At 52.4% G+C, this 13,930-nt stretch overlaps 1 protein-coding gene and 1 pseudogene across 1 annotated transcript; one reads left to right on the top strand and one right to left on the bottom strand.

The window, feature by feature from the left end:
- The first annotated feature begins 2,901 nt into the window (after nucleotides 1–2,901).
- LOC120708159 lies at nucleotides 2,902–6,152 on the top strand (annotated as a pseudogene).
- Nucleotides 6,153–6,906: 754 nt separating this feature from the next.
- LOC120710188 (serpin-Z1-like) lies at nucleotides 6,907–8,569 on the bottom strand. Its single transcript, XM_039995842.1, has 3 exons — nucleotides 8,564–8,569; nucleotides 7,925–8,401; nucleotides 6,907–7,810 (listed from the first exon to the last, which is right to left on the bottom strand). Exons 1-3 carry the CDS (start codon nucleotides 8,567–8,569, stop codon nucleotides 7,016–7,018), a joined length of 1,278 nt encoding a protein of 425 aa, XP_039851776.1. The 3' UTR covers nucleotides 6,907–7,015.
- Between the last annotated feature and the right edge of the window lie 5,361 nt (nucleotides 8,570–13,930).

The following is a 13,930-nucleotide window of genomic DNA, read 5'->3' as shown; positions in this document are numbered from 1 at the left end:
ATTTCGAATCCTAATGCTCCTAGGGCCAATGTTCGGAAACCGTGATCAAGTAAGGTTCTGTTTGGATCACCAAGGTAGGACTCAACTAAAGTTTACACTCAAGAAAATGATGATAAAAAAGAAATAAAGTATGTTAGATAAAGTTGTTATATCGACTACCCTCTTTTTGCACAACTACCACCACCACCATGCTAGGTCGAAAGAACTAGGGTTATGATAATACAAGTAAGTTTGTTCGTGCTGTATGTTACATGGTTGCCGGTTGGCAACATTACATAGATACTGTTCAATTTGAAGCTCTTCCGTTCTCTGCCATAAGCTTTTCAATGTAGCGATCCCTTATCGACATGACGACAATCATTATCAAAATTATCATGCTTGCAATGAATGAGGTTAGTCCCACTGCTGGCCAAATCGAAATCTTCATGAAAATGGTGATCCCAGCAGCGACGAGGACGCAATGCAGCAACAACACGCAAAGACTCTACAAACCAATAAGCCAGAGGAGATGGGGATTGGTAGAGCGTAAATCAGTAAATGTATAATGCAAAACCCATTAGCAGACATAACTGAAATTAAATTATTTTGAAACAGGGATGTAGAATTTGAGATAATGTTGAACTTACAGCAATGACCTTGACAGTTCCGATATCCTCGATCAAATCCACCCTGTCTCCTTGAGCTTGAGTACCGCTCTCAAGATCAACAACGGCCGCTTGCCTGGGCTGTTTTGGTTTGGCCGTCCCTCCTGTTTTGACGACAGCCGCCATCGTTCTCTCCAAATTTGCTTAGGCTTTCTCCAACCATTCCCCCCATCCAACTCCCCCCAAACGTACTATTTACTATATTTTACTACCTCCCTCCAAAAGATTCCTCCCCTTATAACTCCTTCTCTCCAACCATTCCCCCCATATCTATTCCCCCTATATACTATCACTCATTAACTAACTATTTATTTAACGTTTTTGAATTTAAAAAAATCATACAGTATTTGTACTGTCATAATACACATTATCATCATGTTACGGGGCTCAAACGGGATTAATATCGTGAAAAAACGGTGTGACTAGAGATATAGGGGGAGTTGGAACTCACCCTATATGTGGGGGGAGTTTCAACTCCCCCCGTATATAGGGGGAGCTATAGGGGGAACCGTTGGATCGGATTTCCCCCTATAGCTCCCCGGATATGGGGTGGGGGGAGGGATGGGGGCACCGTTGGAGCTAGTCTTAGCGATGATATCTTGGCCTCTATATTCGAACACGTGTAGTGCGAGCTTTTCAAATTGAGGTCTCGATGCGGTGGAGAGGTCTTCCTGTGGCCAAATTTATACAGGCCCGGATAGCCGCGCCGGACACACGTCTCGGTCATGGTTTCCGAGCCGGAGTACGGACGCGGTGCTGCGGCGCCCGGCGTTGACGTTGAGCTTCATGGGATCGTGTCGATTCGGAGAACTCTAGGTCTCTAGCTGTGTTGAGCTCGGCTTCGGCCGTCGCCGCGGCGCAACGTCCGTGCGCGTTAGCTCTCGCCTCTCGGAATCGGACTCGAAACCAGCTCCGTGTCCCCAACTCAGCAGCGCGTCCATAAATCCCAATCCCCCCCGGAGCTCGCCGCAACATCGACCAGAACAGGACGGGCACCGGGATATTTGGCTTGTTGTTGTTGTGACCGAGGAAAAAACGAGACCGGCACGCGTAGCGCGCGCAGCGCAGGGACACCAGCGGAAGGGGATGGAGTACGATCTCGAGAGCGGCCCTGAGATCAAGGGAGGAGAGCCGGACCTGGAGAAAGACGACGCGGTCGACACCGTCACGACCTGCGCCGTAAGTCGCTTGTGCTTGTCACACACACCACGCTGACCTGCTTCAACTCCTGCTATTTAGCACTTTCAATCCGTTTGCAGAGAGACAAACATATCCTCATGCACTGTTGGAATTATTTTTATTTTTTGGCAGAATGTCAGCCTGGTAGCTCTGTTTTGCATCCTCCTCGGCGTCGCCGTCTTGGCTTACGCGAATCTGCCATTTGGACCGGCAGTGGCGTTGACCGCCGTCGCGGTAACGATCTCCTTGGTGCTGATGCTTGCGATCACAGCGGCGCGAGACAGATACACTGGCAAGCGCATGGCGGATAATGTCGGAGCCCAGAACTAGACGGAGGCAATGGTGAAAGTGAAAACTGTAATGTCGCGTTGTATAAAATAGAATGGCACCATTTAAACCTAACGCTAGTATGATGGTGCCTCAGGTAGTCCTGCTAAAGCGTGTTCACAAACACCATCCCTTTCTAAGGGTTCTATATTTTTTTTAAAGAAATCTGATGTTCACAATCGAAATTATTAATTAATAATTTCGAAATCTGCCTAGATCTCGATTGTATTAATTAATAATTTCGAAATCTGCCTAGATCTCGATTGTATTAATTAATAATTTCTCTCTCTCAAAAATTCCATCCCTTTCTAAGGGTTCTATATATATTTTTTAAAAGAAATCTGATGTTTGTCCCTGATTCTTCTTGGCTGATGCACACAAAATCTGCCGGCTCCTCTTTCTCCTCAAGGGGTTAATTATTCAAACGAGATGGCGATATTAATATCGTTTAGATCTGACAATAAATTAGGAGCGGCATCCGTAGTTCGGACTGTTCTGTTCATCTGCTACAGCATATACTGTACACGCTAGTGTTCAGCTTCAGCGAAACAGATATTAAGAGATACCCTCACGACCCAGCACCGTCAAGATGAGCCTGAACCGCGCAGGGATGGAAAGCTTGGAGGCGCCGGGCCGGGCGCTGAACTGCGGGCCGCCAAACATGTGCCGTGCCGATTGCGCTAGCCAAGCCCATGTCGCGCCGTATAAAACCTGCACAGCCGGGCGCCGGCGCGGACCCCAAACGGTCGGATTACCAAACGGTTCGAATTTCGAAAAGCTCACTCAATCCCGTCCCCTCACCCACCCTCTCCGTCTCTCCGGCTCACCTGCCTTCCACAATTCCCCCGCACCGCCGCTTGGAATCGAATCGACCACACCAGACACCACGACGCGCGCCGCCATGGATTTCCCCAAGCGAGAGGGAGCTCTTCCGCAAGGTGAGGGCCCGGCCGGATCTGACCCATCACCCCTCTAATTCGCTGCAGCCTGCAGCTCTGTGCTGAGTTGAGTTCCCTAAGGTTTTTTTTCCCCTCTCGCGCAGGTGCCCCGCGGAGGAGCCCCAAGGCGATGAGGCCCGGAGCGGCCACCACGGAGGCCGACGAGAACGCGAGCCCCAAGCGTCCCGTGCCGCCGTGGGCCGCGTCGCCGCAGAGGAAGAAGGTACTGGGGGAGCGGAACGACGGCCGCGGAACGGAGGCCGCGGCGTCGCCGGCGCCGCCACCGCCGCAGCCGAAGCCCGCCGCGAGCCCGCCCACGCTCACGGGCCGCGGCGCGGGGGCGTACGACCCGAAGACGAACTACATCACGCCGCGGCCGGAGTTCCTGCGCTACGACCCCGAGCGCCGCCGCGAGATCCTCCTCCGGCTGGCGCGCGCGGCGGAGGTGGAGTACGACGACTGCTCCAGCGCCGCCTCGGGCTCCGCGGCCTCGGAGGACGACGGTGGTTCCGTCGCCTCGGACGCGGCGGCGGCGGCGGCGGCGTCCCCCGTCTCGTCTGCGCGATGGAGCGACTCTGAGGCCGAGCTCGCGGACAGCGACGACGACGAGGAGGAGGAGGTGGTGGCCCCACCGTGTCGGGGGCGGTGGGCGCGGCGGCTGTTTCTTCTGCTCGTCGCAGTTGCCTGCTCGTTCTGCTACATTTCTTGTATGAATCCAGCTGCATCCTCTGCTCGCTTAGAAGATGGATTCGATTTCATTGGACCGATTGGGGGCACGTACGATGCTGGTGATCAGGAAGTAGATTCACTGAGTTTGTTAGGGACAGTTTATATGATGGGCCCAGAGGACGTGCTGGAAGAAACTAAAAATCAATTTGTGCACGGGGACAGTGAAGGTGTGGTTCATCTTTATGACCAGAGAGCTTCTCTAAAAAATCTGGTGGCAGCAACTATGATGGGAATAGCTGATATGTGCATGGATGCTCCATTGGGAGAATTGGCATGCCAAATTGGGGGTGAAAGCAGTGGGAATGTTCTGAAGTAGATGAGCACAAGACTGAAGTAGGAATCGAATCCTTCAAGAAGAATGAGCAAAGCTATGAAGTTGGTGTCTTGGGTGGAAACATCTCATTGGGTTCCATTGGTTCCAGCTCCACCCACACTGCGGACATGGAAGAGAGCAGTTTAGGAGTCCATCAAGAGGAAGGGGATGGTCATTCAAATCAATCTGTGATGCGGTTGGTCTCCACAGAGAAGGCAATTGAATCATCAAGTGACAAGCTGAATGACAGGAGCTTGGAAAGTGAGGAGTTGAATCTTGACACTGAGCTATGGCAGTATGAAAACACAGCAGAAGCTGCAAAAGCAATAAGCTCTACTGTAAAATTTCTGTGGTCTGCTAAGGAACTTCACTTGCTGCAGATATTGGCATGCTTGTCTGTTGCAGGTTTTGTGGCTGCAATGTCCAGGTACGTTCAAAGATCAAGAGAGATGGTTGTACCTGCGTCACAACATATGCCTTCAACGTCACCTGCAGAAGTGCCAGCGTTGCCAGTAGTGCCTCCTTCACCTCAAGTTGTGCAGTTGCCTGTGTACTCTTCAGAGGAACCTACACAACTAACAGTTCCAAAACAAGGCCTGTCTGACAGCTTGGAGGTTCCTATGGAGTTGCCATTGCCCAAGCCAGATCCTTTTATCAGCCTTAAGGTTCCTGTGGATCATGGGAACTTTGATCAGAAACTTCAACAACGAGATGCTAACAATACGAAGACTTCAAATGGTGACCTTCTGAATCAAAGAGATGTTGACAGCTCCAAGCCTCCAGTGGTCGAACTCCTTGGAGAGTTCACATTTGCAAACAGCTCAAGAGGAAGCGCTATCAAGAGCTTGAATCAGTATGCTGGAGATGCTGCAGTTCAAGAATTGCCAGAAAAGGATGCGGACAAGATGCAGAAGAATTCAAGCATCAGTCAGACACATAGTGTTGAAAGAGGAAGAAAAGAGGTAACTCCAATCCTTCCTAGTTTCATCTGTGTAGTATATTTAGCACTCTAGTTATGGAAGAATGTGGTTGCATAGTATGAGAAATGTTTCATCCAGAAGAAATGCACCGGATCTCAATATTCATGCACTCTAGTTACCTATAAGTTCTTCACTCATGCACTCTAGTTAACTAGAAGTTCGTAGCAAATTTATTGATGATTGTTTTTAGATGAATTAGGTGATGAGTTTTTTTTTTGCAATAAATCTATTCCAACTGGTGCTTCATTCCTTCATGCTAAATTTTTCTGTGGGGCTGTGGGGGTCACATTACTAGTGACTATTTCTCAAAGCATAGATTAACAGTGACAGGAATCCATTTGTATTACTACTCCTTTTAGTTTCCATGGAACAGTTTCAGTTCACATCCATTTGTCATGATAAACCGACTGGATTCCATTGTTAGTTGCTCCTGTCTCATGATGTGTCCCAACAGCATAAAACTATGCATTTGGAATAAAGTTATGTATTTACATTCACAACTTGTTAAGCAGCGAGCTGCCACTTACCTTATGATTTTCTTCAACAGGAAAACTCTGTAAGAAGAGAGAAGACGGATGCGACACCAGCTCCACTGACGCCGACTCCATTGACACCGACTCCATTGAGACGCTCAAGCCGCCTCCGCAGCAAGGTGACTCCACCTTGAGCAAGACCACCTCCATTGACTCATGCTCGTCGACTAAGGATGCTGGTTCCTTTTGTGCTGTGGCTGAAAGCTGTGGGGGACAACACCTAGCTGTTACCCAAGAACGCAGGCTTGGCTGCTGCACTTTCAGGAGCTAGGACAGTCAGTCAGTGTTACCTGAAAAAAAAAAAGCAGCGGTGTTCTGTTCTGAAACCCTGTGAAATCTGTATCGACTCCTTTCAATGCTCATGCGCTTGTCGTTCTCGTACTGATGGCTACACTGTCATGAACAAATTGGTGGAATTCTAGTTTATCCAAGTTCTAATTATTTGTAATTTTAGTTGCTGATTTGTTGTACGCACACTACCGACTGAAACGAGGCTGTCGTTGTGGTAATATGATTGCCAGTTTGCCACGGTTTCCCTAAAAAAAAATGATTGACACGGTTGAGACATTGCAAGAGTTGATGCATCGGCCGGCCGTGGATGATGACTAGTTGGAAGAAAACCCGACGCAGCAAGCCAATCCCGTTCCCCGTTCCAGTGATTCCATGTTTACACTCTTATTATGCGAGTTTCTCTAAGCACGAACGCGGAACGCATGCAAAGCTTGTACAGGGTGTATAGGATGGTCGTCGGACTCCGATCGCAGACATCTTTCGGCACCACCCTGAGGCAAGGCAGCCAAGCAAGCTCGCGGAGCCCGCCTTCTACCCTTCTCCATGCGCGTGCTCCGCCACCTCGCCTCCGCTCCCGGGACGGTTCCAGCGGGGGGTTCGGGATCACCAATGGCGCCCGGGTAAAGTATATCCGATCCAGGTCACAATCCTAACTGCTCGAGACTTGCGATGCCCTTGCCCTCTACGGGAAAGAGTACAAAGTCTCCAGCTATAGCCAATAGGAAGGAAAGGAAGGGTCGGTGGACTTGCTACAAAATCTGGATGCGCGGATGAATACGTGCCACCGCCGCGACCGCCCTTTCACCACGCCGCTAATCTGGCCAGACCCCACGCTCGCCGCCGCCCATGGAGGTTCTGTGATGAGGTCAAGCCTGCCTTGCGCATCACTTTGTGTGCCACCGTCTGGCGAATCTGAAAGAGGGAAGCTCTAATATCGAAGAGCAAGAAAAAGATGTCTACATTTCAAAAAGATTCAACCGGTTACGTTTAGCATCTCATAAGCTTGGACAAGCCAATTACAAATTTGCAAGGGTGAACACGCAGCATTGACCATTCATCGTGCCATCTTCCAAATGGTAATTTAGAGCGAAACCGAAGGGTTGGTCACTTGCCCGGCGAAAACCACCACGCCGCTGAACTCCTGGATCAGGAACACGAACGGGTGGTCGGCGATAAAATCCTCCTCCGGCGGAGACTGGCGCCAGCGGGCAGAGCCCTTGGCGACGACGGCGGTGGCCGCGGCGGCCTCGGTCCCCTCCTCGTCCACCTTGACGAAGCACTCGTGGTAGACCTCCGACACGAAGAGCGGCCCCGGCGCTGCCTCCAACATGTCGCCGAAGTCGGCGCGGACGGGGTCGAACGGCAGGGTCAGCCCGAGGTCCCGCAGCGTCGCCGCGGCCTTAGTATTGTACGACATGGTGAACCTGGGCACCTTAAACTCGCGCACGGGGACCTTGGTCGTTAAAGTCACCGAGCTCTCGAGCAGCGCCGCCGGGTCGGAACCCAGCTTCTGTAACAGGCTCGGCAGGCCGTCCTGCGCGTCAGGGAGGTAGACGTACATGGAGAACGCCCGGTGCTCGCGGCCACGCGCGTAGGGGAGCCTCAGGACCTTGTAGCCGGGGCGGCGGGCGATGTACTGATCTCTGGTGCTCGACATGAACGGCACGCGGACGTGGCCGCCGGTGGGCAGGTAGAAAGCGTCGTCCCGCGTGAACGACGCGTCGAACTTGCGCTCCCAGGCGCCCTTGAAGTAGAGCGCGTTGGCGAGGACCGCCGGCGTGTCCCTGTCGATGGAGCCTTGGGGAAGGAGGTCCTTGATCCGGCCGGCAGTCGCGCTCTCGATCCACTGGTTGATCTGGAGTCTCGCGTCCTCCGGCTGGACCAATTAATAAGCCAGACGATTGTGAGGGATGAGAGAGAATTTCCAAGGCGAAGGCGATCGATCAGTGGCAGCGAGGAGGCAGTTGCCAATTGCTTGGTGAGAGCTTACCCTGGAATTGAAGGGCACCGAGCGCACCTCGGCGAGGTACTGCCCGGTGACCTCGCGGGCGTAGGCGTCGGTGAGTCGCAGCGCGGCGTCGACCCAGACGGCGTTGGCGAAGCGCACCGTGGGCCCGCCGCCGCCGCCATCAGCAGCGAGCATGCGCAGCGCGACGTGCGACGCGAGCGCGGCGTGGGCGGGGCCTCCGGCAGGGCCGAGCAAGGCGACGATCTGGTCGAGCGTCGCGCCCCGCGCGCCCGCGCGGAGAAGTGTTAGCGCCGCGTGGAGAAAGAGCGGGGAGACGGCCAGGTTGGCGCTGGAGCGGTCGCCGGAGGCGATGTGGCGGAGCACGCGCGCGGAGAAGGTGGCCACGTCCCGGTGTTGGTGTTGGGGACACCACCTTCGGTCCGATCGCCGAAGGTGCGCGAAGACGCCAAGAGCACTGAAGCCGACATCAGGAGCAAGCACGGAGGTGAACAGTCTTCGCTATTCTTCGGGACGGAACGCAAAGACAGGCGAAGACTGGGCGACACCAGCGTCACAGTGGTCCGTAGACCCGTGGTTTTCGTCGGTCGGGGTGAAGAGGACCGCCTGGGGTTATGGGCCTTACTGAGCTGTACCGCACCCACACTGTAATAAGAAGATCACATGCATGTCCGGGAATATTCAGGGAATATGACCGTTGTAAGAGGGTAAAAGAGTAATCACACATGGGAGGTATAACGCCACCTATAAATACCCCCTGTAATGTGTATTAATAGGACACCTGGAATAGAGAGAACCTTTCCTCCTTGTTTTGCGTGTGCATTTATTACTGTTGTAGTGTTCCTCCGTTCCGGAGACGCTCTCCACCAACAGTTTGGCGCCCACCCGTCGGTTCGATACACCACATGGCGGCGACGAAGAAGAGAGGAACCACCGGAGCCACTTCAGAGGACACGACGACGACAACACCCTCGCAGGCCGAGACGACAGCAACACAGGCGAACGGGGCTAGCAGCGACGGCGTCTCCGTCGACGCCCTTGCAGATGGCCAGCTTGAAGTCAACCTCCTAGACCTCGGTGTCTCAGCCGAAGACATCGCGGCGATGCGTCGCATCGACGCTCGCATCGAAGAGGCACGAAGGGCTCAACAGCAGGCCTTGGAAGCAGAACCTTCGGAGCCACAGATGACGACAAGAGCGAAGGGGAAGCAGACCTTGCTCACCGAAGCAGAACGTCAAGAGCAGTACAACAAGTTGAGGGAGGAGGAGCTTCGCTGCAAGGCGATGCAGGAGAAGCTCCGTGCCCAGCGGCTGCAGCTCGAGAAATTGCAGGCACCTCCACCACCACCACCGCAGAAGGAGATGATCGGGGTCAACCCGCGGCAACAAGAACCACCAAGGTTCCGCCCAAAACTCGTGCCGGTCGAAGAGATCTCTGACAACTCTGAGTCAGACGCCGAAGAGCATTACCGAAGAAGGCATCAAAGAATATCACCATTGTCCGAAGAGTTGGAGGAGGTGCAGTGGCCCCATCGCCTCAACCCAGCAATATTGCCGCAGTTTGATGGGGAGTCAGACCCCGAAGAGTTCCTCCTCAAATACGAAGCCACCATAGAAGCATCAGGAGGAGGCACCGCGTGTAAAGCGAAGGCGCTCGTTCTCGCATTGAAGGGCTTGGCGCAGCGATGGTATGCAAACATCCCACTAGGAACCATTCTGTCTTGGAAGCAGCTTCGCCTCGAGCTATGTGCAAGTTTCCGAGCCATAAGGCCCGACGAAGTTACATCTTGCGATTTTCACGATCTAAGGCAAGGAAGCATGACCTTGTAAGAATATCTTCAGAGTGTCATGAAGCTTCGCGCAAGAGCACCCAATGTTGCCGACCAGAGCATCATCGATTCGGTGGTGAAGGGGATCAACCTGGGACCATGCGGAGACTACATATCCCGGCGCAAACAGAAGACAGTCACGAAGCTGTTCGAAATAATGCAAGAATATTGCATATCCGACCGTACGAAGAGGAGAAGGCTCGAGGAGAAGAACGAGCAGAAGAAGTCATGAAGCATCGAGGGGTCCCAGTCAAAACCATGGCATACTGACGAGCCGAAGCAAAAAAGAACAGTGAACAATGTGTCCGAAGAAGACCCCCCCCCCAGAGCACAGACACCATCACAGGGGCAAAGGCGAGGGAGACCGCCATGAAGGAATATCCCACTGCGATGATCGTCACCATCGCGAAGAACGACACAACAAAGGCCGAAGAGACAGCGGTGGTCGAAGGGAGAAAATTACATTCTGTTTCTTCAACGGGAAGGACAAAGGCCATTGGACAAACGAGTGCCCCTTCGCCATTGAAAGAAAAGAAGAATTTGACCGGCAAAATTCCCAGCCAGCGAAGCCGGTCAATCATACCTCACAGTTGCCACCTCAGTCTTCGGCAACGGCAACCACTTGGGCTCCTACGCCAAATTGGCCGGTGTCATACCCGGTCTTCAACTACAATCCGCTACCATATGTGCCACCTTCGCAACAATCAGTACCGATGCTACCACCTCCGCACTATAGTCAGACATGGTCGAGGAGCTCCACACCACAGTCTTACGACCCGACAACTTTGCCCCCACCTCCGAAGCTCGAACCGGGACAGTTACCAGAGAGAGCAAGCGAGGGACCCTCCGGCAGTAGGGTCAACATCATCAATGCCATCTCCGGAGGATTCAACGAACCAGTGCATGAGACGAAGAAGAAGCGCAAAGAATACTTTAGAATTGTTTCCCACGTCAGCGAGGGCAGATGCTTCCGAACAACTTGGTTGCATGTCCCAATATCTTTCACTCAGGCAGACCTTCGGCTGCAGCACTACCCACATAATGACCCCCTCGTCATCAGGGCAAACATCGGCAAGAATTCAGTGCACTTCGCAGGGAATGATGTAGGAAGAATCTTGGTGGACAATGGGAGCTCTGCAGATATCCTCGTGTGGCAGTGCTTCGTCAAAATGGGGTTCACAGAAACAGCGCTGAAGAAGTCACAGTATCCGCTCATTGGCTTTGGAGGCAAGAGAATCAAAGCTCTTGGAAAGATAGAGCTCAATGTCACGTTCGGCGAAGGCGCAGCGCAAAGAACCGAAGCAATAACCTTCGATGTGGTCGACATTAACTACCCCTACAACGCCATCTTCGGCCGCAACACCTTGGTCAAATTCGCAGCAGTAATCCATCAGTCGTACCTATGCATGAAGCTGCCTATGGCCGGAGGAATTGCCACAGTCTTCGGCAACCAGGAAGAAGCAAGAAGATGGAAAGACAACGCATCAACCGCAAACAAGAATGTCCATGTCATTGAAACCCCAAATGAGGACAACGAGGCATCAAGCAGCGAAGAGCCAGAGAAGTCAGGAGGGGTATCCCCAGCGGAACACACGAAGAAGGTGCCATTGTGCGAAGATGTACCGGACCGAATGGTGATCATCGGAAAAGGGCTTGAAGAGGCCGAAGAGGCCAGACTTATATAGTTTCTTCGCAACAATCAAGATGTGTTTGCTTGGTCCTCTTCGGATCTGCGAGGGGTCAGTCAAGAAGTCATCGAGCATGAGCTCAGGGTGAACCCGAAGGAAAAACCAGTAAAGTAGGGCCAAAGGTCAATGTCCGAAGAAAGGCAGAAAGCGGCCCAGGCCGAGGTACAAAAATTGCTAGACGCGGGCGTCATCCGCGAGGTCCAGTACCTGGAGTGGCTAGCAAATGTTGTTATGGTACCGAAGAAGAACAGAAAGTGGCGAATGTGCATTGACTTCACAATCTTGAACAAGGCGTGCCCGAAGGATGAATACCCACTACCGCGAATTGACACCCTGGTCAATGCAGCAGCTTGCTCGGAGATGCTCAGTATGTTGGACTGTTTCTCAGGCTATCACCAGATATTTATGAACAAGGCAGACGAAGAGAAGACCAGTTTCACCACCCCCTTCGGGACATATTGCTACATGAGAATGCCGGAGGGCCTTCGCAATGCCGGATGCACTTTCAACAGAATGATCAAAAAAGTATTGGGGGATCAACTGGGGAGAAACATCTCCGCATACGTTGACGATGTGGTTGTAAGAAGCAAAAAGAAGGAGGATCATATCCAGGATCTTCGCGAAAAATTTGCGAATCTTCGTCACCATGGCCTCAAGCTGAACCCGGAGAAATGTTTCTTCGGCGTGCGAAGAGGCAAACTATTGGGCTGCATGATCACCGAAAGGGGAATCGAGGCAAACCCGGAGAAAATCGAAGCCATTAGGAGGATGAAGCCGCCTACCACAAGAAAGGGGGTGCAGAAGTTAACGGGCAGGTTAGCTTCGCTGAACAGATTCATCTCGAAGTCAGCAGAGAAGTGCCTCCCATTATTCAAGGTGCTGAAAGGCTCTGGCAACTTAGAATGGGGCGAAGAGCAGGCGAAGGCCTTCGAAGACCTCAAGCAGTACATCGAGAAATTGACAGTCATGTCCAGCCCTTCGGGGAAGGAGTTGATGTTATACATCTCCACATCAGGCGTAGCCGTGAGTGCTGCTCTCGTCGAAGAGCGCGCGATCGAAGGAGCATTGACACAGGTGCCTATATACTTCATTTCCGAAGCCCTAAACAGGTCAAAGTTGTTGTACTCAGAACTGGAGAAAATGGCATTTGTGGTGGTCATGGCAGCACACAAGCTTCGTTACTACTTCCAGAGCCACAAAATCAAGGTTCCAACCTCTTTTCCACTTCGGGACATGTTTGGAAAAAGAGAAGCTTCCGGCAGGATAGGCAAATGGGCTACACAATTAGCTGAGCACACCATTGACTTCGTCTCCAGATCAGCAATCAAGTCACAGGTCTTGGCTGACTTCATTGCAGACTGGACCCCAGTCGCACCTTCGCAAGAGCAGCCGAAGATAGAAGCAATATGGCAACTTGAGTGTGATGGGGCTTACCAGAGAGACGGAGCAGGAGCTTCAGCAGTCCTGACAGCACCTTCGGGTACGCAACTGAAGTACGCAGTCATACTTGACTTCAATGGGTGCGCCAACAATGTCGCAGAATATGAAGGCCTTCTCTTGGGTCTTCGCAAAGCGAGAGCGCTGAGCGCACAAAGATTAACGATCAGGTGTGATTCAGAGTTGATCATAGGCCAAGTAAACAAGTCAAACAGGGCTCTCAAGCCAGAACTGGCAAAGTACCTGGCAGCAGTGCGAAGCATGGAGAAATACTTCCTCGGGTTTACTATCTGCAGTTTCTCCAGATCGAAGAATAAGCAAGCTGATCAACTGGCGAAGGCAGCAGCGCAGTTCGATCCATTACCGCCAGATGTCTTCTTCGAAACATTAAAGCAGGCCTCCGTCAATTGTGTCGAAGAACCAGCCAAATTCGTCAATGCCATAACCAGCGAAGACTGGAGGGCCGCCATAGTGGCCTATCTTCGCGGACACTTCGTCCCGGATGATGAGAAGGAAGAGAAAAGAATAGCACTTCGGGCCAGGAATTACAGAATCATAGGCGAAGAGTTATACCGAGGGGGAGTCTGCGCACCACTCCTAAAGTGCATCTCACGCGAAGAAGGCAAACAGCTGCTTGAAGACATACATGCAGGGATGTACTCTTCGCACATCGCAACGAGGGTACTGGTTGGCAAAGCTTTCCGCGAAGGATTTTATTGGCCAACGGCTGTGGCGGACGCTCACGATGTGGTTCGCACATGTCCAAATTGCCAAAGGCATGCCCCATACAGCAAATTCCCACCCGACGAGGTGCAACTACTGCCTCCGGTATGGCCCCTTGCGCGATGGGGCATTGATATTGTTGGACCATTGCCTACAGCTCCAGGAAACTACAAGTACGCCCTGTGGAGGTAGAGTACTTCTCCAAATGGGTCGAGGCCAAAGCACTCAGAGACATCACAGCAGGAGCCCTGCAAAAATTCTTTTGGCAGAACATCGTCTGCCGCTTCGGGGTCCCAAAGGAGGTTACAGTGGACAATGGCAACCAGTTCGACTGCGCAACTTTCAGGAAGTTCA

Source organism: Panicum virgatum, chromosome 5K (assembly GCF_016808335.1).
Source record: "Panicum virgatum strain AP13 chromosome 5K, P.virgatum_v5, whole genome shotgun sequence".
Classification (NCBI taxonomy): Eukaryota; Viridiplantae; Streptophyta; class Magnoliopsida; order Poales; family Poaceae; genus Panicum; species Panicum virgatum.
Note: the sequence above shows the minus strand (reverse complement) of the source record. Positions and strands in the feature narration are given on the sequence as shown.

Bases quoted from the DNA above. Each gene is read 5' to 3' on its own strand.
- LOC120710188 (XM_039995842.1), bottom strand. The intron at 7,811-7,924 runs GTAAGCTCTCAC...TAATTGGTCCAG, and splicing joins CGGTGCCCTTCAATTCCAGG to CCGGAGGACGCGAGACTCCA.